Raw genomic sequence first — 25,995 nt, 5'->3', positions numbered from 1 at the left:
CATTAAACAAATAAAATGTAAATCATATAATCTAATTTCGGTAATGGGATTTAATGCATGCTAGGTAGGGGAAGAGCAGAAAACATTTAAATGTGAATACAGAAGTAGATAGCTCCAAAAATTAAAGCATAATTTTCCTGTATGCAGAATCTTTTTCATTGCCCATTCCCTCTTCGCTCTCTCATACACTGTCTTATTCACGTACACACACTTACCCTGTGTACTGATTTACAGAAAATGCTCACAGGGTATACTATTCACATATTACTCTCAAACTCAGACAATATTCACAACACAAGCTGTGTACACCTTACTAGCTTAAAATGCAGCTAGGTTGTCCTTTTTTCTCAATTCAGCTCGAAACTGGTTTTGGGGTGAAATGCATTAAAATATAGTACACTCGTACCTTCAAGGTCAAATGCCTTGCAAGCCGAACATTTTGGCTCCAGAACGCCGCAAACCTGGAAGTGAGTGTTCCGGTTTGTGAATGTTCTTTGGAACCCAAACATCCAACGCAGGTTCTGCAGGTTCCAATCGGAAGCTGTGCCTTGGTTTCTGAACGCTTTGGAAGTCGAACGGACTTCCGAAAGGATTCCGTTCGACTTCCGAGGTACGACTGTAATTCTTAAGAAATGACAGACTGGATATATATTGTGGCTAACGTCACAGATATGGATGAAGCGATATGGATTGTGGCTAATGCCAGCTGTGGGATGGCAGAGTAAAATAGGAATATGTGCACAGCCAGGCATGGTATAGTAGTTGATGTAAGTGTTACTCTTATTGCAGCATCCTTTTCCATTAACTTCATAGACCAGTATGTCCCCAGACACTGTCTGCTGGCAGTTCCCTCTCCCCACTTAATTCTGAGCATTTGGAATGGTCACAAACATTCCGTGGCACTCAAGCAGTTCAGCCAATGGCTAGAGAGGGCTCATGTTCACCATAATATTAGCCAATCACTACAGAGGTTTCAAAGAATACAGTCTTTGCTTTTCCATTTTTTAATTTGAAAAATGATTACATAATGAAGAGGGTTTAATGTGACACAATTCTTTCTCTCCACCCCTCACCCCAAACTCTATACATTCTGTTCCTCAGATCGATATTATGATCATGAAGAGTTGAATGAGCTAGATAGCAATGAGTGAATGCTCAGCTCAATTCTGAATTGACCTGGTAATTAGTAAGGTTTTTTTGTGGGGGGAACTGTTGTCTGCTTTCTGAGAATTCTCTCCCACTGGGAAATGACGGTGTGGTGACAGGGCTATCTGTAAGTGGATGATCACATAGTCTTCTGGAAAATGTAATTCCCAGCATCAGCCATGGCTGAGAACCAGCTAGAAATTCAAAACCTTCCCCACCTCAAAACAAACAAATCCAGGAGCAGGTTCCAGATCTAGAAGTGGGAGTGGAAATATATAAAAGGTTTGCAAGAAACAAATGAAGATAATTGGCCCGAACAGAGCAATTATTCACCAAGTAAAAGAGAGACGGGTTAGGTGTTCGGGCCACATACTTCATTGCAATCAACAGACATTTCACTGGGAGTTAAGAGGTTAACGTAAAAGACCTTGATGTACGTTTTCCTTCAAAGCAACCTTGTCAGAATAACGTATTATATTCTGAGCCAAGGGCAAACTTCTGGAGGAAACAAGGCTCAATTCACAATACAGCAGAGGGGCCAGTTTGTGAGGGTGATTGGGGGCGGACATCGTTGCATGCGTGACATCAGAACGCTGCAAGGAGCTGGGGGCGGAGCCAAATGCAGCGGCCATCCTGTTTCAATGGTCGGCAGCACTGCCACTGGGGGGAGACTGCTTTGACACTCCTTCCCCTCTGCGGGAAGGAAACAATCAAATTGTTTCTCAAATTGACCCTTTTACATGGTTTTGTATGTATTGTGGTATTTTATGCATTGTGACTTGCAGTTATTTTTATAGAGCATAGTTTAGTCATTATTTACTGCAGCTGTTAAGAGTGAATTTCTGCTTAATTATTATTTGCTGATGTTTTGAGACTTGAATTTTATTCTTTCCTATTATATTCTACTAGTTCTTTTGAAAATTATTTTATTTGATTTAAGTTGTTCCATTTTAAAGTTACGTTTTATTCTGACTTTTTGTAATGGATCAGATTATGATAAGGTGTGTGTTCTTTGCTGTATATTTTGTTGCCATAAACCACCTTGTATATAGAAATATAGAAGGGTGGTACAGTGGTACCTCTGGTTACGTACTTAATTCGTTCTGGAGTTCCGTTCTTAACCTGAAACTGTTCTTAACCTGAAGCACCACTTTAGCTAATGGGGCCTCCTGCTGCTGCCACGCCGCTGCCACACAATTTCTGTTCTCATCCTGAAGCAAGGTTCTTAACCTGAAGCACTATTTCTGGGTTAGCAGAGTCTGTAACCTGAAGCGTATGTAACCTGAAGCGTATGTAAGCCGAGGTTCCACTGTATACAAATTAAAAGTAAAATGAAAATGAAATGAAGGAAGAAAAGGAGCCGGCCACTCGAACCATACCGCACTCAGCGCCACGATTTGCCTTTGTACTTTTTAGACATTGGGGGGCTGGCCCTCACCCCCAAAATATTGGGGGGCCAAAAAGGCCCGGTCCCCAGGAGCTAGTGCCCTCAATACAGCAAGCTTTCCAGGCTGAATTCGAACCCTAAACCATGAGCTTTGGGGAGCAACCTCTAAATCATTCAAAAAGATCTGTAGATGGTTCTGATTTTGCAGTCCAACGTAGAGATAAGATAGCACAGTCTTCCTGGAGACCAAAGCTCAGAAGATAGCCATGAGTGCAAAGAGACCATAGAGCAAAGCACAGGGGTAGGCAACCAGAAACTGCTGGCCTTCCATCGACAAGGCGGAAGTGAATATTTTGGAGGCTGAGAGGCTGCACCATCCAATAATGAGGAGAGCTAGCAGAGTTCCGAGAAACCCCCTGCAAGAACATAAAAAACCCCCTGCTGGTTAATAAGAGCAGAATAGAAACACTTCAAGAGCCTTCCTAATCAGGGATGCATTGATAGCCAAGGGCCAGTGGCAAAGACAATATAACATCAAGCCAAACAAACAGAAGATGAGGGGAGCAGGCGGGAGGGCATTTTTCATTTCGGATGAAAAACAGCTTCATAATTTGCAGCTTTAAAAGACTAAGCAGCAAGTAGTAAATTAGTCAGCTGCTATCTCGTTTGTTAGGTTGGTAAGACAAACAACCGCAGCATTTTCATCCCGCAGCGAACCAGAAGCTGGCAGCAGATAAAGAGAAATGTGTGCATGATGTAATATTTGCAGTGTGCAATCTAGGGCAACGGGCACATCCGCCCTGCAAACTGATGCTGGCTTTGTCTCAATTTGACGGACTTGTGGAGGCAGCTGGAAGCGGCAGCTTAGCAAAGGGGCTGTGAATTTGCTCGTGCAACTGCTGCCCTCCCTCTCCGCAGAGAAACAGTTGTTGTTGTTGAAGAAGAAGACTTTGGATTTGATATCCCGCTTTATCACTACCCGAAGGAGTCTCAAAGCGGCTAACATTCTCCTTTCCCTTCCTCTCCCACAACAAACACTCTGTGAGGTGAGAGGGGCTGAGAGACTTCAAAGAAGTGTGACTGGCCCAAGGTCACCCAGCAGCTGCATGTGGAGGAGCGGGGAAGCGAACCTGGTTCCCCAGATTACGAGTCTATCACTCTTAACACTGGCTCTCAGTTGGTGCTTTTCTCCGGACAGAGAGAATGACGAATGATGTGGCCGAATCCTGTCATAATGATATGCCTACCATGTTAGCTTGTTACAGGAACAAGCTATTTGTTTGTTCTTATATTTACGTCGTATCCCCTTGTCCCCAGTGCGGCTTACAGCAATTTCATCAGTATCTAATGGGCAGCTTGAGGAAACAAAGGAAGGGAAAATGAAAATGATAAAGAATTCATTTCCAGTCACTAACCATTTTTGGTCCTCCATTACTGTTCTTCTCTGTCTTCAAAATATAGCTCTCTTGAGATACACAACCAGTGTGGTATAGTGGTTAAGAGCGGTAGATTCGTAATCTGGTGAACTAGGTTCGCTTCTCCACATTCAGCTGCTGGGTGTCCTTGGCCTAGCCACACTTCTCTGAAGTCTCTCAGCCCCACTCACCTCACAGAGTGTTTGTTGTGGGGGAGGAAAGGAAAAGGAGATTGTTAGCCGCTTTGAGACTCCTTAAAGGGTAGTGAAAGGCGGGATATCAAGTCCAAACTCTTCTTCTGTTTGGTTTCCATTTGTTTCTCTCTTCCCTACCAGTCGCCCCTCACCCCTGTCCCTGCCCTTACCCCCCACCCCGGAAAACAAATCACACTTTTAAGGAAAAGTCTATTTGGGCCCTTAAATATTTTGCAGTGAGGGGCACAGGTGATGTGACAGCTGACAGAGAAGCCACTATAGATAGGAATGGTGCCAATGATGTCTTCCTTGCTTTTTCTTCCTCTCCTGCTCACAGGAAAGTTGAGCCTAAAGATGCAAGGTGTTATTTCATTACCTATCTTACTTTATATATCTATACCTATATATCTATGTACATCAGAGGGGCGGAACTTCTGTTCCGTGGGCCCAATTAGAACCACCAGATCTCCCAGTTTGTCCTGTGAGACCATTTCAACCAAGCCACGCCCACCAGCTCTACACCCAAAGTCCTGATTCTAAATCTACACAGGCAAAAATGGGTCGCCTGACATTGTAACATCAGGTGATTGACAGGAGAGTGGTCCCACCCACCTGTCAAACTTGGTCCATTCAGGCTGGGGGAGAAAAGCTAGTGGGCTAGATCCAGTTTCCTAATTCTGATGTTCATGGAACTTTAGAGTGACATACAAGGGGCGGCGAGGAGCCACAGGGATTTTATAGTTTAAATTGTGATGGGTTCACTGGACATTTTATTTGGCCATTTTCTAAGATGGGCAACAGGTCTGCCATGAAGTCTGGCAATTCTCCAGAGTAAGCCCATTTTGCTGTTGGTGTTTTTAAAAATACGCATGCAGTGCTTTATACATTAACCAATTAACCCTGCATATTGCGGTAGAGACTGCTAGGGTTGCCATGTTTTGAAGAGCAAAAAAGAGAACACATTTGCTGACTTCTCCTTTTAACTATGAATCACTATGACAACTCTACCCATGAAAAAGAGGACATGTCCTGGAAAAAGAGGACATATCCTGGAAAAAGAGGACATATGGCAACCCTAAGGCAAGACAGAATTAATGGTGAAACCACTGTTTGCCATAATAAGGGAAGAAGAATGCTTTAGTATATGGATTGTTGCCAGGACAGACTTTAGCTGCTCAGTGGAGTAGGGAGGAAACTCAGTGCGATAAAAAAGCAACAACAACCACGTCCAACAGCAGCAAAATGTACTTAGATGCAACTGCTGCTTTGTAAAATGAATCAATGGGATTTTTTCTGTTCCATTTCCTGGCTGCAGTTTATCCAGAGCTGCTTTTGCAGCTCCGACTGTTCCATCATTGATTAGGGTTGGAAGAAAGCAGGTGGTCACCAGCAAAACATTCCCCACAATCGTATCCTAACCTGGGCCAGAGCCCTGAACAGGTGATACAAGCCAGATTTAATTACCTGGCTTCATCTGTTGGCTATGGAAGCAAAATTAAACCTTCCTTTACAGAGGCAGTGTACCACATTGTGTGCTGGGAAGAGGCAGCAGAGGGTACCAGGGCTGGGCGATATATCAATATATTGTCCAAAACCGGCTTGAAATTCATATTGTTATATTGGTTTCATATATTTTGATCTGGCAATATACAGTGGCACCTTGGTTCTCGAACTTAGTCCGTTCCGGGAGTCCCTACGACTCCTGAAACCATTCAAAAACCAAGGCGTGGCTACTGACTGGCTGCGGGAGTTTCCTGCACTCAATCGGAAGCCGCGTCGGACGTTCAGCTTCCAAAAAATGTCCACAAACTGGAACACTCCTGCATTTGCAGCACTCGAGAGCCGATTTGTTCGGGAGCCAAGCCGTTTGACAACCAAGGTACCAGTGTATCACAAAGCCTGGTGTGTGTGTGTGTGTGTGTGTGTGTGTGCAAAAATCACAATGCAGGGAAAACTGCGAAGCCAGCCAATGCCTCTACATAGCTCCATCTTTATTTCAGACACTGTGATATGTCGTTATATTGCGATGTTTAGCTGGTGATATATCACAATGTTGAAAATCAGATACAGTAGTACCTCGGGTTAAGAACTTAATTCGTTCTGGAGGTCCGTTCTTAACCTGAAACTGTTCTTAACCTGAGGTACCACTTTAGCCAATGGGCCCTCCCGCTGCTGCCGTGCCACCGCCGCACGATTTCTGTTCTCATCCTGAAGCAAAGTTCTTAACCCGAGGTACTATTTCTGGGTTAGCGGAGCCTGTAACCTGAAGCGTCTGTAACCTGAAGCGTCTTTAACCCTAGGTAGAAGAAGAAGAAGAGTTTGGATTTGATATCCCGCTTTATCACTACCTGAAGGAGTCTCAAAGCGGCTAACATTCTCCTTTCCCTTCCTCCCCCACAACAAAGACTCTGTGAGGTGAGTGGGGCTGAGAGACTTCAAAGAAGTGCGACTAGCCCAAGGTCACCCAGCAGCTGCATGTGGAGGAGCGGAGACGCGAACCCGGTTCACCGGATTACGAGACTACCGCTCTTAACCACTACACCACACTGGCCCTCTGTCTTGCCAGGCCCTAGAGGGTACCTGTCACCACCATGATCTGAGTATCTAGAATAAATTTGGCTGGCCGCAAATGGAAAAAAGCTTGCTAACCTAAACAGATCCAGCAAAGCAATTCCCATAACTCTCTGTTTCCCCATTGCTTCTCTTATCCTTTCTTGCTATTTCCTGGTGTCCTCTGTCTCAGTGAAGCTCACATTACCCCTTCCTTATCATTCAAAGCAACCTGCCAGCATTTGAGATGAAACTTCATACTTACTGTAGGGAGAAAAAGACCGCGTAGGTTGATAGGATCACCATGGGCAGCAGGCAGTAGCCTAGCACACTCGCTACACAGCCATAGGAAACACTTGTGAGGCTCATCAGGCTGAGCAAAGCATGGATTGCTGTGCAACCAATAGCACTCATGCCGTAAACGTAGCCAAAGTGGACTTTTCCCGCCTGTAGAAATGAAGAAAGAGAGGAGGGGATCACCATACAAATGGTAGATCAGCCGGAAAAGAAGTGGAAGGTCTTCCTTTCTGCCAAGCCATGGAGACAATGGGGGTAGAATTTGCTGTTATGTGATTGAATCCCACCCAAAAAAAGGAACAGAGGAGGAGGAGGAGGAGGAGGAGGAGGAGGAGGAGGAGGAGGAGAAGGAGGAAGAGAAGGAGGAGGAGGAGAGTTTGGATTTGATATCCCGCTTTATCACTACCTGAAGGAGTCTCAAAGTGGCTAACATTCTCCTTTCCCTTCCTCCCCCACAACAAAGACTCTGTGAGGTGAGTGGGGCTGAGAGACTTCAGAGAAGTGTGACTAGCTCAAGGTCACCCAGCAGTTGCATGCGGAGGAGCGGAGACGCGAACCCGGTTCACCAGATTACGAGTCCACCGCTCTTAACCACTACACCACACTGGCTCTGCATCCTTAAGAGACGCATTGATGATGAGGGAAATGCGCTGGAAAGTGTGGGGCAACATTTCATTTGACACAACATCATTAATAATCATAATCATTGTTGTTGTTGTTGTTGTTGTTGTTGTTGTTATTATTATTATTATTATTATTATTATTATTATTATTATTATTATCATCTAAGCTTCCCACAAACAAATCAGAACGAGCGCTCAATAAATAGCAGATGTAATCTAAACTCCCCGCATTTTTGTGTGCAAACAGATCAGGATGGTGGCTCATCCAATAGCCAACATTGTCTAATCTCTCTGCAAACACAGGCGAATGCTCACCAAACAGAGTATCTGGCAGTACCCTGAGATATAATTGACCTGTAACACAATTCCTTCCACATGGAAAGCCAACACACCAGGGAGTCAGCTATGCAAGACCCTTCCTTCCATCCCAACATCTAGTTTTCTACGTGGAAGGTTTTCCCTGCCATAAAGGCCTGCGGTCTGATGTAATGGAGCTTACCACTCCAGTAAGAACCAGGGTCTAGTTATTGCTGACCTTGCTGGCTTGCACCCATTCTTTTTTATTTTCTCCATACTGAGCGTTCTGGAAAGTGTTCAACATCTGGGTGCACCTTTCTGTTGCAGCAAAGATACATCATACCTCCAGGGACGCGGACTTATAAAAAATATTGGGGGGGGGGGGGAAAGCTCATGAATAATAAATAAGCTCATGAATATGCATATAAAGTGGCGCCGCCTCCTCGTGAGCGAATAGGGGAGAGCGTGCTGCGCCTATTAATCAGCTCCGGAGGAAATTGGGTGGAGCTTTTGCTCGGGAGGGAGGGCAGGAGGCATGCAGCCCGACGCTGTGCATTTTGGGCTGGGGGAGGGGCGGCGATGGCGCTCTGCTGGAGGGGCGCCGGAGATTATTGGGGGGGCAGAGCCCCCCCAAACGAATTTTTGAGGGGGCTCGGGCCCCCTCAAGCCCCATGGAGTCGGCGCCTATGCATACCTCTTCATGAAAAAGTACAAAACTTACGTAACTGAATCCACAAAATGAGTCTGAGTACGTGCGCTTGGCCATTGTAAGCAAAGGAATACCTAGAAAGTTTCAGTGATACTCTCCAAGCTAATGGCACCAATAGTACAATTGTGATTTCTTCCCTTAATATTGCAGCCAAAAAGCAGTTGCCGCTGCATTAACCTATCAATGACCGCTGACCTTTTCGTGACACTTTTCTTCTTCTTCCTTTGCTTCACCCAGTTATCATTCCCCCCCTCCTTTTAGGGTGCAATCCTACACATCCTTAAAAAGTAAAGGTAAAGGGACCCCTGGCCGTTAGGTCCAGTCGTGACCGACTCTGGGGTTGTGGCGCTCATCTCGCTTTATTGGCTGAGGGAGCCGGCGTACAGCTTCCGGGTCATGTGGCCAGCATGACTAAGCCGCTTCTGGCGAACCAGAGCAGCACACAGAACCGGCGTTTACTTCCCGCCGGAGTGGTACCTATTTATCTACTTGCACTTTGACGTGCTTTCGAACTGCTAGGTTGGCAGGAGCAGGGACCAAGCAATGGGAGTTCACCTCGTCACAGGGATTTGAACCACCGACCTTCTGATTGGCAAGTCCTAGGCTCTGTGGTTTAACCCACAGCGCCACCCGCCTTACCTGGGATTAATTCCCATTGAACTCAATGGGACTGACACGTGAGGAGACCCACATGGGACAGCATGTTAATAGCTATCGACTCCGTAACAAGGACTGTCGTGGCAATTTGAGAAGACACTTTTATCTCTGAAAGAGAATTAACGGGCCACTGGCTTTTCCAACACTCATATTTCCAGCACTCCCCCAACTGCTGCTGACATACTGTGGGTATATAATGCCATTAGTGTAACAGATTACTATCAGCAACCTCAATAGTCATTAAAGGTTTTCAATAGGTTTAGCATTTTCAATTTGGGCAGGGAGGTTTGATCTGCAATATTTCCTGCAGATGCCGCGCATAAACACAATGCCAGCAATAATCAGCTAATATTTTAACTTGTTTGTTCCAGAGCGTTTGATTAATTGACACAGCCATACTTAGCAGCTTAATCTAAGATTAACAAATTGCTTGCGCCAGAGGCAGAAGACAGCAAGATAGTGGCTAAATGAAAACTCTCTTTGATATACTGCTTGGCGGAGGAGGAAGGTTTTGGTGCAATAAGAAAGGGAAGGGGGTAGTTGGGGAGGAGAGGAGGGAAATGAAGCTAGAACAGATGAAGTCAAATTATCTTCCCATTTCCCATGTCCCACGCGTGTTTCTATCTCCTTGACTTTCATTAGAGGCTTGTTCGTGGGGTGGGGGGAATTCACTGCTTTGGAACTTAATATTCCTGATGAGGTTTATGTACACAGAACACACATTATTTTCTCAGATCTAACCTTTTATGACTTAGCCCACAGATGGCAACTTTGGCCTGGAAAAACTTGCCATCCCTCAAACTGCCTGAAATACAGACCAAGAAGAAATATGTTCAAGCCTCTCCGAGAGAGATTTTGCCAGAAATTGACACAGAAACCAGCAATCTGGAAATCTGAATGTCATTCAGTCCCAACGCACCAACTGCTCAAGGCTGCTCGGTGTCTTTTAGGTCTCTGTTTCAGGCGGTAGAACAGATGTGTGGAACCTTTGGTCCTCCAGAAATCGCTGAACTACAACTCCCATCAACTCTTGCAAGTATGGCCAATGGCCAAGGACGATGGAAGCTGTAGTTCATCGACATCTGGAGGGCCAAAGGTTCCACACATCTGGGCAGGATCTACAGAGATATGAAAAACGCTATTAAAAAGTTATTAAAAAATATAGCTCCCAAAGCATTTTGCCATTGATGATGGATCACTGCTCCACAGCGCCCTCTGGTGTCATATTTTTATAACACATTTTTAGCATTATAATGGACCAGTCCAACTGAGTCCCTGCAGGGGTAGATACAACCTAAGGCAGCCTTTCTCAACCTGTGGGTCCCCAGATGTTGTTGAAGTACAACTCCCATCACCCCTAGCTAGCAAGGCCAGAGCTCAGGGATGATGGGAGATGTAGTCCAACAACATCTGGGGACCCACAGGTTGAGAACTGCTAAGGCCATTCTGAAGGAAATCAGCCCTGAGTGCTCACTGGAAGGACAGATCCTGAAGCTGAGGCTCCAGTACTTTGGCCACCTCATGAGAAGAGAAGACTCCCTGGAAAAGACCCTGATGTTGGGAAAGATGGAGGGCACAAGGAGAAGGGGACGACAGAGGACGAGATGGTTGGACAGTGTTCTCGAAGCTACCAGCATGAGTTTGACCAAACTGCGGGAGGCAGTGGAAGACAGGATTGCCTGGAGTGCTCTGGTCCATGGGGTCACAAAGAGTTGGACACGACTAAACGACTAAACAAGGCCATTCTTAATGGTGTGACGGTACAAGGCTCTTTGTCTTTGTCCCTTTATCTGTGTTCACCAGTATCCACAATTCTGGAACAAAGGAAGCTGTTTGATCTAGCTTAGTATTGTCTACATTGATTGGTAGTGGCTCTCCACAGTTTCACAAAGAGGGATCTCCCAGGCCTACCCGGATATTTGGGACCTTCTGCATTGAAAGCAAGTGCTCCACCATTGAGCTACAGCCCTTTCCCCTATGGTACATGTGACTGTCCTCCTTAGGGTGGTTCATTTCCTCTTGTACTGCTACTAATTCCCTTCTTGCTATCTTTGCAATATATACCATAGACGATAGCTTCTTCAGCAGCAGTAGCAGGAGTGTTCCTGGGATGAGTGGCAATGCTGTAGATGGCAGGTTTCCTCCGAGCTGATTTACCCCACTCTTTTTGCACACGCCACCAGTAATTCCTAGCCAGCCTATGCCAATTTATATAACCAAACCACCACATGAATGCCAGCACCATACAACGGTAGGTGTCATGGAGCTTAAAGGATACACCAGTCAGAAAGGTAGCCAACCATGCTTTTTGTTTTGTAAACGGAGCACAGGAAACTCCTGAATCTGCACAGCTACATCTAAGTCCAGTGCCACCTAGTGACTAGACTGCATAATGACACTATCCTCCCGGTAAATTTCTGAATGTTCTCAGCTACATGTAAAAAAAACCCCAAAATGGTAAATGTGGACTCATTTCTAGGAGTGCCATAATCATCGCTCAGGTGGAATTCGGCAAGGCTGACCAAAAGAGACAAAAGAAAACTGCAGTGGAAATAGGCCTTCTGGCGGTTCCCTCACTGCGAGAAGTGAAGTTACAGGGAACCAGGCAGAGGGCCTTCTTGGTAGTGGCACCTGCCCTGTGGAATGCCCTCCCATCAGATGTCAAGAAAATAAACAACTATCTGACTTTTAGAAGACATCTGAAAGCAGCCCTGTTTAGGGAAGTTTTTAATGATATTTTAATGTATTTTTAATATTTTGTTGGAAGCTGCCTAGAGTGGCTAGGGAAACCCAGCCAGATGGACAGGGTATAAATAATAATTAATAATAATAATAATAATAATAATAATAATAATAATAATAATAATTGCATCTAAACAAAAACAGGCCCTCACCTGTGCGCCATAAACTCAACCTGCTGGCAAGGTGTGCCAATTGGTGGGGTGAAAAATTGTAGTTCTGTTCCTTCAGCAAGGTTACAACCAACATGTCACATGGATTTGTGAAATGACTTCTATTTGTGCATGGCAAGGATATGGAGTTCAAAGGTGTACTTTCAGTACCAAAAAGACTTGAAGGTCCTACAGGTGTATCAACTTTCCTTGGTTTATTTTCTATATGGTGGATGCAACAAATAATAGCCATTACAGTGGTACCTCGCAAGACGAATGCCTCGCAAGACAAAAAACTCGCTAGACGAAAGAGTTTTTTGTTTTTTGAGCTGCTTCGCAAGACGATTTTCCCTATGGGCTTGCTTCGCAAGACGGAAACGTCTTGCAAGTTTGTTTCCTTTTTCTTAACACTGTTAATACAGTTGTGACTTGACTTCGAGGAGCAACTCATAGAATGCGGTGTGGTAGCCTTTTTTGAGGTTTTTAAAGACTTTGGTGATTTTTGAAGCTTTTCCAAAACTTTCCCGACACCGTGTTTCGCAAGACGAAAAAAATCACGGAACGAATTAATTTCGTCTTGCGAGGCACCACTGTTCTTGGGTTATCAGCAGGAGATGATGCATACATTTTTCAAGGGGCGCAACCACCATGTCTTCGACTCCAGGGGTAGCAAATGTCCTACCTTCCAGAGATGGTTTGGCTACAGCTCCCATCATCCCTGACCACTGGTCCACACTGTATGGGGCCTAAAAGAGTTGGAGATCCAATGACAACTGGAAAGAACTAAGTTGGCTCCTCTCATTTAACTCCATCCCTTCGCCGGGAGCTTTGCTTAATGAGGAGGAAAAAATGCAGCCTGGTCTCCGGCCTTTAATAACAGCTTGATCTCCAGAACTCAGCGCACCGAAGGTTTTCATCACATGGGAATGAACATTCTAACCTGCTAATTGGTGCTGATCCAGCAGCTGTTTAAAAGAGTTGCCAACTTTTTGTTTCAAATGTTCTGGCACCTTAGCAGGGTCAGGCCCCGAGTGAATCAGAAAGCAGAAGTCATCAGATGCTGGTAAGCCACAGGCAGAATCACGGACAAAAGTGTTCTTCTTTGGCAGGCGCAGAGAGTAAACATGCGCAAATGAATTCTAAAATGGGACTGGCCAGGCTACATCTCTGCCTCCTTTTCTCTCCCATCTTAAGACCCCGTGGAGGGCGGCTATGGAAGAATCGTACACATATACAGTGGTACCTCAGGTTAAGAACTTATTTCGTTCCAGAGGTCCGTTCTTAACCTGAAACAGTTCTTAACCTGAAGCGCCACTTTAGCTAATGGGGCCTCCCGCTGCTGCCACGCTGCTGGAACACAATTTTTGTTCTCATCCTGAAGCAAAGTTCTTAACCCGCGGTACTATTTCTGGGTTAGCGGAGTCTGTAACCTGAAGCGTATGTAACCTGAAGCATATGTAACCCGAGGTACCACTGTACACAGCAGTCTCACATGCAGCTGTGTGTGAAATTGGGCTGAACCTAACGACCTGGCACCCTAACATGCAAAAAAAGGTAAAGGTAAAAGACCCCTGGATGGTTAAGTCCAGTCAAAGGCGATTATGGGGTTGCGGCGCTCATCTCGTTTTCAGGCCAAGGGAGCCGGCGTTTGTCCACAGACAGCTTTCCGGGTCATGTGGCCAGCATGACTAAACTGCTTCTGGCGCAACGGGACACCGTGACAGAAACCAGATTGCACAGAAACACTGTTTACCTTCTTGCCGAAGTGGTACCTATTTATCTACTTGCACTGGCATGCTTTCAAACTGCTAGGCTGGCAGGAGCTGGGACAGAGCAATAAGAACTCACCCCGTCACGTGGATTTGAACCGCCAACCTTCTGATTGGCAAGCCCAAGAGGCTCAGTGGTTTAGACCACAGCGCCACCCGCATGCACGTTTTGTGGTACGTAATGTTTAGGGAAGTTTTCAAAGTTTGATGTTTTATCGTGTTTTCATTTTTTTTGCTGGGAGCTGCCCAGAGAGGCTGGGGAAACCAAGCCAGATGGGCAGGTTATAAATAAGAAAATGACTATTATTGTTATTAATCACATCATTAGCAAAACATATAGTGTTCTAAGCAAAAGCGCTGCTGACAACTTTTAAAGGGAAATGTCCCCATAAGGTAGTTTCAGATAACTACCTAATTTTTATTTTTTAAAAAATGGGTTGGGTTGTTGTCTCTCTTCCGTTGGTACCTAGTTCATATACTGACAGCCCTATTTAGTGATGCTCTTAGCCGCTTTCCTCTCCCAGTTGCAAGAAGCCCTTTTTGAACAGGTCAAGAAGCACAGCAGCTGCATCACGTCTGAGTGGCTCGGAAGATTTCAAGTTCAGTGTGTTGCGCTTTATATAATGGAAGGTGCCTGGGGAGGGCACAACCACACAAGGCAGCTGAGAAAGCTTTCAGTTCATCAATTAAGTTGGTTAGATAGCTGTAGGTGCTGCGTTCAGGTGTCCTTTCCCACTATCCCAGCGATAGGAAGTCTGTGGCTCTCGCACATGACCTCCTATCATCCCTGACCATTGATCAGAAGCAGCTCACTTGAGCAGGGTGCAGCCACAAGCCTAGCTTCCTAGCAGATGAGTCACTGTTGCTTTCGACATTCCTTAGCACATGGGGCTTTTAATCGGGCTCCTTCTCCCTACAAAGCCCAAAGTCGTTTGCCTTTCTACTGAGGATATTGCTGTGAGAACAGCTGCAGTTTGCACTATACCGTACCAGTAGCAGCATCGCTCCAAGCGCCAGGCAGAAAACCATAGGCCCTGTCAGGTCCGTCTCATTCATGATGCTGCCATCTGCTGGCTTCATTGGGTTGAGGACGGTTAATGTTTTTTGCCAGATGTGATCGAAGTTGATCCCCAGCTCTGCAACAGAGGAGGGGGAAGAAGTTTCAAAATGGTTAATCACCCTAAATGAAAAACCTCACTGCAATGGCTCGCTTTAGAATAACAAAACAGTCGGTTGGCTGTAGGCAAATTATTCTAATGATGCATGCGTTGTAGCCAAGACTTAATTTGGAAGTATTGATTACTCAGTTAGGCAAAGGAAAACTATGTGAACCAGATGCCAGCACTGTCCTCAAATGGCTTTGCTTCTCTCTCTCTCTCTCTCTCTCTCTCTCTCTCTCTCTCTCTCACACACACACACACACACACACACACAGAGAGAGAGAGAGAGAGAGAGAGAGAGAGAGAGAGAGAGAGTGTCAGAGAGAAAGAGTCCTGAATAACTTCACTGACAGGAATAGCCCTGTTGAATCAGGCCAATGACCCATGTAGTTCAGTATTTTGTTCCTGCAGTCAACAGAGACTTCTGAAAAGTTCACAAGCAGTACCTGGGTGCAACAGCCTTCATTGCATGCTCTGTTTCTCTTGCACCTGACACAATACATGTATGAAATCGGACATATTCCAATGTGAATATTGATGGATATGCTCTTTATATCCATGCTACTTTTATTAATTTGATTAATGAGCTGCCCTTACAATCCCATTGTACAAGAATATACTGCTTTGTTTTCATAAGCCAATTGCCAATTTTGACAGGTAAGAAAGTGGCTGTATAGGGCACCTCGCTTCAGAGTAGGTGGCTTTCAGGATTCAGTGATGTAGGCTTTGTCAGAGTCATTGCAAACGGAATCCCTTATCCAGACCTTGTTCAGAGCAGAAATGAATTTGCTCTTCACCACAATAATGAGTTCCATAGCTTTACCGCAGAACAGTCTTGAAACAGTTACAAATGAACAGTACAAAATACAAAATAACACATTGCTTGTAAATAAGCAAGGAATGCGGTCTGATCTTCTTTTCAGTCATTAATACAGTTCAATAACTTTCCTCTCTCTGTAACGAGATCCTATGCAACCATCTTGCTTGTTCACTATCTCTGATACTCCTGCTGGCTCCCGCGATTGACTAAGACACTGAGTTCTCAGGTTTCATCTTTTTGCTGTGAGAGATCTCTGCTTGGGTTTCTGGGACGAGCCATCAATTAGCCTTAAACACTCTCCTTGCCGCATTTGCTAAAGACAAACACCTCATGCCTAATGCAAACCTCTCTGCATAGCATTTTAAATACGACACAGTCAAACGTAGCATTGTATGAATATTAAGCTTATACTATTAAAAGGCCTGTTTTACTAGTGATCCAACAAGCCGAATGCAGCCTGTCGGCTGCAAACATTGGAAACCTCTCAGCTTTTTTGGGAGGGGGGGAAGGCTTGGATGAATTCTGAGCTGAATCAGGCAGATTTGGAGAGATTCTGGGCTCTTCTGAGTTGAAGCAAGTATTCTACAAGGCATCCTATGCCAAACTGGGCTGCTCTCAAAGCCTCAGGGCTGCCTTAAAGCTTCACAAACCGCAGAAAGCACAAAGAGGGTGAAACACTCTAGCCCTGTCTAAGCATTCTGTCTTTGTGTTAAGCAAAATGTGGGGGGGGGGGTTGGTGGGGGTGGTGGTGAGAGAAGCAGGCAGAACCAGATATCCTTCACAGTAGGCTTAAATTCAGCGGTTGGCTAGATTGGGCAATGGACAAGTGTTCCTGGGCTCAGAAAGGCCCCCGCCAGCCCCTCACAAAACCTCATCACCCTCCATCTTCTTGTCCAACACCTGGCCTCTGAGAAAGAGGCAAGTGGAACCTTTTTTGCAGTCATTTTGGGTGAGATGGCCAGGAAAATGCCTGTGCATTTGTAAGACAGAGACATGTTTTACGTGGCACCTAGGAAAGCCTTATTTAACAACAACAACAACAACCTGAAGTTTACAAATGTATTTCTAATTGCTATGCCAAACTCCGGTGGTGGATCAGAAATTCTCCTAGCCAGCTTGCTTGGAAAGATGTGAAGCAACAGAGGCAGCAGAAATGTGTGAAATTACCCAAGCTCCCAGCAAAAATAGCATTTTGCTTCTGACATTTTCACAGTCAGGGTGGCTCACAGTCAGTGGTTCCCAAATCGTGGTCTGTGGGATCAGCCATGGTCAGCGAGCTTCGTTCTGATGGCCTGTAGCATGTGCACACTAAATATTCACAGTGGCTTTTAACTGTGCTTTATTGCTTATTTTATTTTTTATTTTTCAACATTGTATTTTATTGCTTTACAATTTGAATCCGACGGGCTGCAAATTGTAATACAATAAAACACAATTTAAGAAATAAAAGAAGCGATAAAAATACAATTAAAAATCGTAAAGCTCAGCACACAGCAATTTCTACAACAGGCAGAGGAATTGTTCAGTAGAGTGTCGGCAATTGACCAACGGTCTGTGGGGTGTGTGTGTGGAGTTTGGGTGCCAAAAGTACGGGGGGAGGGGCATGGTCCAGTCAGAACTAAGGACCCCGCAAACTCATGAACCATCTATGAACAAGCCACTGTCTCTCTTCCTAATAAGATTGCAAGGATAGAATTTGGAGATCGTTTAAGCCAGTGTTTCCGAACCTTGGGCCTCCAGCTGTTTTTAAACTACAATTCCCATCATCCCTGGCCATTGGTCTTGCTAGCTAGGGATGATGGGAGTTGTAGTCCAAAAACAGCTGGAGGCCCAAGGTTGGGAAACACTGGTTTAAGCCACTTGCGTTCCTCCCTGGAGGTTCCTCTTAGGCAGCTTCCCAGCCTTGGGTCCCTGGGTGTGGACTACAATTCCTATGTTCCTTGGCCATTGGCCATATTGGCTGGGGGGTGATGGAACTTTCTGTCAGGTTTCGGGGAATCTGATCCCTCCTACGCTAGCACCCAATAAGCAGAGAAACAATAAAAGATCTTGTTGTTTAGTCATTTAGTCGTGTCCGACTCTTCGTGACCCCACGGACCTGAGCACGCCAGGCACTCCTGTCTTCCACTGCCTCCCACAGTTTGGTCAAACTCATGCTGGTAGCTTCGAGAACACTGTCCAACCATCTCGTCCTCTGTCGTCCCCTTCTCCTTGTGCCCTCCATCTTTCCCAACATCAGGGTCTTTTCCAGGGAGTCTTCTCTTCTCACGAGGTGGCCAAAGTATTGGAGCCTCAGCTTCAGGATCTGTCCTTCCACTGAGGACTCAGGGCTAATTTCCTTCAGAATGGGTAGGTTTGATCTTCTTGTAGTCCATGGGACTCTCAAGAGTCTCCTCCAGCACCATAATTCAAAAGCATCAATTTTGTCCTCTTAGGGATCAAATGGAGATAAATACTGTGCATTATTTAAATATATGGGAAAAGGCTAGACTCTAACAGGGGAGTCCTATGGAGTGAAAATACACAATCAAAGCACATTCAAAACACATCCCGCTCCCCACCAAAAAAGTATACTGAGAACTGCAGTTTAAGGGTGCTGGGAATTATAGCTCTGGGGTGTGTGTGTAAATTACAGTTCCCAGTACATCAGAATGAGATGCAAATATTTCCACTAGGTATTTCATGTACAGATTTTTTAACCTTTTTCATTATTTAAATCTAACACAGTTGATGTTGTTATGGTAATCTATGGTATGTTATAGTTATAGGAAATTTATCAAGTTTTGCCTTGGAATACGCTGCCTTTATTTTTTAAAAAAAGCCGGCAAATTTATTACTAGATATGTAAACAAGATTATAACAAGTGTTTATTAATTATAGGTACCTTAACATGATATCTGATTATGCAATATAAATATAGAGGGAAAGGCAATGCTATGAAATCTGAATACGAAATTTATTGTGATGCTGTCATCTAGAGGCAGTAAAGTACATGATGTATGTGCCATAAAAATGAGTTATCACCTTTATTTTCCATGCAAATTGTAGTGCTGCCCTTTCAAATATAAACATGTGTCTGTGTTACAAATGCAAGACAACAAATTAAACAAAGCTCTCCCCCCCCCCAACCCCAAGTTTCTGATTTGATAGCCTAAGATTGAATATTGCTTTTAAACATACTTTTTACCTAGGATTTTGACTGTACTGTGATCAGTTAAATTACTATTCTGGGCACAGAGCAACTGAAAACGTGTGTGTGTGTGTGTGGTAAGTTAACACATACCAAACATCGATAAACTTTTCTCTTGCTTACATTTATTCATTTATAAGAAAGGGAGTTTTAATTGCAATTTATAGTTTGATATTTCGGACATTATGAAATGTCTATTAAGAACAAGTGATCTGCTGCTTAATTTTAACATGAAAGAAGGTGCCAAAATGGTGTCAAGGAATGGAGTAAAGTCTGGCTTCTGGCCTGCAAGCGGTGTAGAGCATGGGTAGGCAAACTAAGGCCCGGGGGGCCGGATCCGGCCCAATTGCCTTCTAAATCCGGCCCGTGGATGGTCCAGGAATCATCGTGTTTTTACATGAGTAGAATGTGTGCTTTTGTTTACAATGCACCTCTGGGTTATTTGTGGGGCATAGGAATTCGTTCATTCCCCCCGCCCCCAAAAAATAGTCTGGCCCTCTACAAGGTCTGAGGGACAGTGGACCGGCCCCCTGCTGAAAAAGTTTGCTGACCCCTGGTGTAGAGGGTCAGAGCTGGCCAAAAACATTTTCAACTGCTGGAGGTGAAATACAAGATGCTCCCTTGGCACCAGTCCACATGCACAAGTCAAAGAAAGTGCCATTTGAACTGTGCTTTAACTACAGAGCCTAGGACTTTGCCGATCAGAAGGTTGGCGGTTCGAATCCCCACAACAGGGTAAGCTCCCATTGCTCGGTCCCTGCTCCTGCCCACCTAGCAGTTCGAAAGCACGTCAAAGTGCAAGTAGATAAATAGGTACTGATCTGGCGGGAAGGTAAACGGCATTTCCGTGCGCTGCTCTGGTTCGCCAGAAGTGGCTTAGTCATGACCCGGAAGCTGTACGCCGGCTCCCTCGGCCAATAAAGCGAGATGAGCCCTGCAACCCCAGAGTCAGTCACGACTGGACCTAATGGTCAAGGGGTCCCTTTACCCTTACCTTTTAACATTGCTAACAGGATAGCATCTTCCATCACACCTGAGGGCAGCCGAATAGGTTAAGGGGTGCAGGGCAGCTCAAGTGGCACACACAACACTCTCATCTAACACTACCTGGACACAACTCCCAGCCCTTGAGCATCTGCTGCCTGAGGCCACGCTTTGCCCAATGACAGGGCCGGCTTTAGGAAGGATCACTGTGCGTTGTTGTGTGAAGAAATGTTGCCTTCCCTAGTTGGGAAGCCAGAAAAAGGGTAATATTCCAGGCAGGTCGTTTCCCCAGCCTCAGACGAGTTCCACCCCTCATTTAGACAAGTTCTTGTTAGTAATATTATAGGGAAGGAAAATAAATCACTTCCTTGACACCACAGAAATTTGCGATGAGTATTAAGGGATTCCGCTCCACATATAAGCCGCCAGAACATGGGGAAAGTGTAATTAAGTGTTTTAATTCCATACCTTCTAGCAAAGGCGGTTCTTCATCAAAGCTGTCAGGGTAAGCGCTGTTAGGCGGGAACTCTGAGGTAAACGCCGGTTGAAAAATCTGGCCTGTGTACTGCTGAGAAGATGAAGCCCTTTCTGGAGAAGCGAATGCATCTGGCGGTGGCGAGGCAACTGCCCAACCTCTACAAAGAAGACAACATGGGGAACAGGAGTCAAAAGCACTGGCTACTGGAGTGAAAGGGCGTCTTCCTCAAAACAGTGAAGTATGAATTGGGTCTAACCAGGGGTCGGCAAGGCTTGCCGGGCATGGGCCGGATCACTCCCGTGGAGATCCTCCGTGAGCCGGACCTGCACAGCGCAACGCCGGAAATTGCGTCTGTGCATGCCCAGATGCCGAAAATCGCACCTGTGCAGAAGCGATTTTCAGCATCTGGGCATGCACAGAAGCAAATAATTTATTTATACCCCACCCATCTGGCTGGGTTTCCCAACCACTCTGGGTGGCTTCCAGCAAAATATTAAAATACAATAATCCCACCGGGATTAAATTTACGACATGTAATGCCCTAAAAGAGAATATTATGAAAATGATGTATAGGTGGTACATGACTCCAGTCAAGCTTGCAAAAATATATCATTTGCCCGATAATAAATGTTGGAAATGTAAAGAAACTGAAGGTACATTCTTTCAACTTTGGTGGACGTGCCCAAAGATTAAGGCTTTCTGGGAGATGATTTATAATGAAATGAAAAAGGTATTTAAATATACCTTCCTGAAGAAACCAGAGGCCTTTCTCCTGGGCATAGTCGGCCAATTGGTGCCAAAGAAGGATAGAACTTTCTTTATGTACGCTACAGCAGCAGCAAGAACTCTCATCACAAAGCATTGGAAGACACAAGATCTACCCACTCTGGAAGAATGGCAAACGCAATTAATAGACTATATGGAAATGGCGGAAATGACTGGCAGAATCCGAGACCAGGGAGAAGAGTTGGTGGAAGAAGATTGGAGGAAATTTAAAACTTATTTACAGAAACACTCCAAAATTTTTGAATGCTGATGATGTTGAAATGAATTGAAGGGGTTCTAGCAACAAGGTAAAATGTAAGATGGGATTGATAATAGATAAACTAAACTGGAATTGCTGAACCAATTTTTTTAAAAAGGGATACAAAAAAGGGAGGCGTGAGGAAGTCAGGAAAATAAGTTAACTAAAGATGAGAAATTAAAAAAGAGGGAGTTTTTTTTCTTTATGTGTCTTTTCTTTTTTTCCTTTCTTTTCTCTTTTTTGTGTTTAATGTTTGTATTTTTGTATTTTGTAACTTTGTATTTTTCTGTTTTTGTATTTTCTGAATTTCCTTACTGATAAAACTCAATAAAATATTTGGAAAAATAAAATAAAATAAAATGATTCATCAAATATTAAAAGCTTCCCTAAAGAGAGCTGCCTTCAGATGTCTTCTAAAAGTCAGATACAGTGGTACCTCAGGTTACATACGCTTCAGATTACAGACACCGCTAACCCAGAAATAGTGCTTCAGGTTAAGAACTTTGCTTCAGGATGAGAACAGAAATCGTGCTCTGGCTGTGCGGCGGCAGCAGGAGGCCTCATTAGCTAAAGTGGTGCTTCAGGTTAAGAACAGTTTCAGGTTAAGTATGGACCTCCGGAACGAATTAAGTACTTAACCTGAGGTACCACTGTAGTTGTTTATTTCCTCAACATCTGACGGGAGGGCGTTCCACAGGGCGGGTGCCACTACCGACAAGGCCCTCTGCCTGATTCCCTGTAACTTCACTTCTCGCAGTGAGGGAACCACCAGAAGGCCCTCAGTAAAACCTCTGTGCGCTCCGCTCCTCACTGTGCCCTGCCAGTTCCTCCTGCTCCTCATCATGGCTGGGCGGCCGCCACTCAACCCTGCCAGGTACCCAGTGCTCTGGTCTGCTTGGCGCTCTCTGCCTCTTGCTCCTCCACTGCTGTGGCTGTGTCACGTGCTGCAGCCATGGCCCCTTGCCGTGACCCACACTGTGGCCCAACCACCAGCAGAGTGTCGGGGACCATGGCTGCAGCAGCGGAGGAGGAGCAAGAGGAGGCAGCGAGCACCCAGCTGTGGCAATTGCCAGTGAGCCTGCTGCCCTAAGACAGCCACCTCACCACGGCTCATAGGCGAGCCAGCCCATGAAAAAGATGCACTTTCTGTAGCATTTGGAAATTGGAGAATGTGTCATGTTGGCCTCGGAATGCATGAAATGGGAAGCAGCATCTTTTCAAAAAGAAAGAAAGAAAGAAAGAAAGAAAGAAAGAAAGAAAGAAAGGAAGGAAGGAAGGAAGGGAAGAAAGAAGGAAAGGAAGGAAGGAAGGAAGGAAGGAAGGAAGGAAGGAAGGAAGGAAGGAAGGAAGGAAGGAAGGAAAAGCAAGGAGGGAAGGAAGGAAGGAGGAAAGGAGGGAAGGAAGGAAGGAAGGAAGGAAGGAAGGGAAGAAAGGAAGAGAAAGGAAGGAGGGAAGGAAGGAAGGGGGAAAGGAGGAAAGAGAGAAAGAAAAAGAAAGAAAGAAAGAAAGAAGGAAGGAAGGAAGGAAGGAAGGAAGGAAGGAAGGAAGGAAAAGCAAGGAGGGAAGGAAGGAAGGAGGAAAGGAGGAAAGGAATGAAGGAAGGAAGGAAGGAAGGAAGGAAGGAAGGGAAGGAAGGAAGAAAGGAAGAGAAAGGAAGGAGGGAAGGAAGGGGGAAAGGAGGAAAGAAAGAGAGAAAGAAGAAAGAAAGAAAGAAAGAAAGAAAGAAAGAAGGAAGGAAGGAAGGAAGGAAGGAAGGAAGGAAGGAAGGAAGGAAGGAAGGAAGGAAAAAGATTGCTACAACTGTGTTCAAGAAACATGGGGATTAATATTGAAAAACTATTGGTGGGATCTTGTTCTAAATCTGTGTTATTACTTCTTCTTTTTTTAGGTAAAGGGACTGTAAAGTACCCTAAGCATACATTTTAATGTTTTTAGTTTTATTATAAGTGCAGCCAACTGATACGCCTCATAAAATTCTCAAGGCTGGAACACATTTTTAACAAAAGGGGGGGGGGAACCAATTAAATTGTGTTATTAATTGCAATTGAAATGCAATGTTAAAATTAAATCAGTAAATTTGTTCTATTTCAAGCACTTACTGTTTGCTTCCATACTCATTTCCAGGGGGTTCAGGCCCGCTATAACCTTGCTCTTGGTTTTCAGCGATGTAATCTGACTGGTAAAAATCTATATCAAATTGCTCAAAGTTTGACATACTGAAGAGAAGGAAAACAGGTTACTTTAGCAACAATGTAATCGGAAATACGGCAAATGTTTGATACGTGTGCCTTTTGGAACAGAAGCTAGATATCCAGGATTACTGATATACTGGGCATTTTCTCTGGAATTAAAAGCATTTCTTCCATTAATTTTACAGTGAATCCAAATGATGCTGCTGCTAAACTATTGCATTCTATAGCAAGTCTATAAAATCATGGGCACAGCAGAGAGGTATTTTTCTCTGTAGGAATGCTAGTGAAACTGGCATTCAATTTACTATGTGTAGACTCCGTAAAGTATATACCGTATATTTTTTCATAGTTAACTTAGCACTACAATTTATGGGGATGGCCCCTGGCCCTAGCTGCCAGCTTAGAGCTTCCCCCCACTCTTTAAAAAAATATTAAACAAGTTAATGGAAAATAGAGTTTATTCTGCAGGTAGGAGAAAGAAGCCAACAATAAAGACTTGTCATCAATGCCATCTCTACTTGCTACTGATTCATGGGCCAGAATTGAGCCCTTAACTTGTGAAAGGAGACTATTGAGGTCCGCCAGATAAGATACGCAGTTGTACCTTGGTTCTCAAACACCTTCGTACTCATACGTTTTGGCTCTCAAATGCCGCAAACCCAGAAGTGGGTGTTCCGGTTTGTGAACTTTTTTGGAAGCCAAACATCCGACGCAGCTTCCTATTGGCTTCAGGAAGGTCTTGCAGCCAATCGGAAGCCGCGCCTTGGTTTTCGGAAGTCAAATGGACTTCAGGAAAGGATTATGTTTGAGAACCAAGGTATGACTGTAAGGTTGTCTAGGAGAGGGGAGGTGGAAGGACTTATAGAGTCCACTTGTTTTCCATTTAGCTGTGGCTCTCTAGTCAGAAGTGCCACTGAGTTAATTAGGGCTTACCCTCCAGGAAGTGGGTACGGGATTGCATCCTAACGAAACAAAACAAAAAATAAGAGCTGCCATCCTGAATAGGGGCAAATGTCCATGTCATCCTGTTTTCTTGCTGATATGGTACCAGCAGGTTTAGGATGTGTGTAATGGGGCAATAGGGAGGTGGGAAAGGGTTGTGAGTGATTCACCCACCAGCCCTGTATCTGCTCCTAGACCAGTTGAGGGCTAGAGAATGTCCATCTAGGCCTCTAAATCAGGCGTAGGGAACACGTAGTTCCTCCAGATGTTGTTGGACTCCAAATCCCATCAGCCATAGCCAGGAGGGCAAATTGCAACAGATGATGGGAATTGTAGTCCAGCGACTTCTCATCCTCACTCTATCAATGAATAAAGTCAAAGAAAACATAAACCGATGCAGGAACAACTTTCTAAGAAAAACTTTAAAATGTGATCAGTATTTCATTGGGAGTTCTTTTTAAAAAAACAACACAGAATGCATTTTGTATTTACAAGTGCTGATTGATATCCTATAATCAAATCAATCTGCTTCAGGCTGATGCCTTCATTTATCAAAAATACTTAGCACAACAACTATGCCATATAGCAACTCTCTTTCCTGCTAGTTAACAAATCATTCATGTTTCCAAATTTAGAAGAAAATCTGATTTATTTTTAATAAGTCTAGTAAATTAGGGTTTTTTATTAGAAATGTGACATTTTCTATAAATTATGTGCACATAAAATTATGTAAGTACATAATAATTCTTAAAGCAACCCTGGAATATATTTTCTAATTTAATTGTCAGTACAATTTTAATGCTTTAAAATGCCTTTAATATTTCTCAGACGTACCCCTCCCCCCAAAAAAAACTCCCACCCAAAACAAAAGCCAAGCTGTTGCTATCAATTACTTGAGTGTGTCTAAAAAGTGCACAGCTGGGACTTAGAACTACTCCTTCTAAACATTTAAAACTGAAGGCCCATACCTCTTCCTACCGTCGATGAAAATTCCCTACTATAGATTCAGCTTACATGCAGAGAAACGAGCCAAGCCTTCTGGTGTCTTCAGCAGGGTGATCTTGAGCTATTTATAAAGTCCTAAATTTGGCTTTCCAACAGATGCATGACAGAAAGACTTTCAGTGCCATGGACATTATTTCCAACATGATTTGTCTGGTAACAGAGCTAATAAATTTACCAGAAAGTAGACAAGGCTCTTTACTTTAAAACAGTATTTTTGGTCTTTGAATAGTAATTTTAAAAACCCGCTTTGCCTAGCGGGTCCCAG

The 25,995-nt window shown here is 44.5% G+C and overlaps 1 protein-coding gene across 2 annotated transcripts; it reads right to left on the bottom strand.

Moving 5' to 3' along the window:
• Nucleotides 1-32: 32 nt before the first annotated feature.
• Nucleotides 33-25,839, bottom strand: YIPF7 (Yip1 domain family member 7). Of its 2 annotated transcripts, none has more exons than XM_081209106.1 (6): nucleotides 25,740-25,839; nucleotides 23,691-23,807; nucleotides 20,558-20,724; nucleotides 14,926-15,071; nucleotides 6,958-7,139; nucleotides 33-2,949 (listed from the first exon to the last, which is right to left on the bottom strand). In XM_081209106.1, the coding sequence occupies exons 2-6, from the start codon at nucleotides 23,804-23,806 to the stop codon at nucleotides 2,787-2,789; spliced, it is 774 nt and encodes a 257-aa protein (XP_081065232.1). In that variant the 5' UTR covers nucleotide 23,807; nucleotides 25,740-25,839; the 3' UTR covers nucleotides 33-2,786. The 2 variants fall into 2 exon arrangements, with proteins under 2 accessions (XP_081065232.1, XP_081065231.1); XM_081209105.1 differs by having other exon boundaries at nucleotides 25,694-25,791.
• Between the last annotated feature and the right edge of the window lie 156 nt (nucleotides 25,840-25,995).

Source organism: Podarcis bocagei (assembly GCF_964188305.1).
Source record: "Podarcis bocagei genome assembly, chromosome: 9".
In the NCBI taxonomy this organism is placed as follows: domain Eukaryota; kingdom Metazoa; phylum Chordata; class Lepidosauria; order Squamata; family Lacertidae; genus Podarcis; species Podarcis bocagei.
Note: the sequence above shows the minus strand (reverse complement) of the source record. Positions and strands in the feature narration are given on the sequence as shown.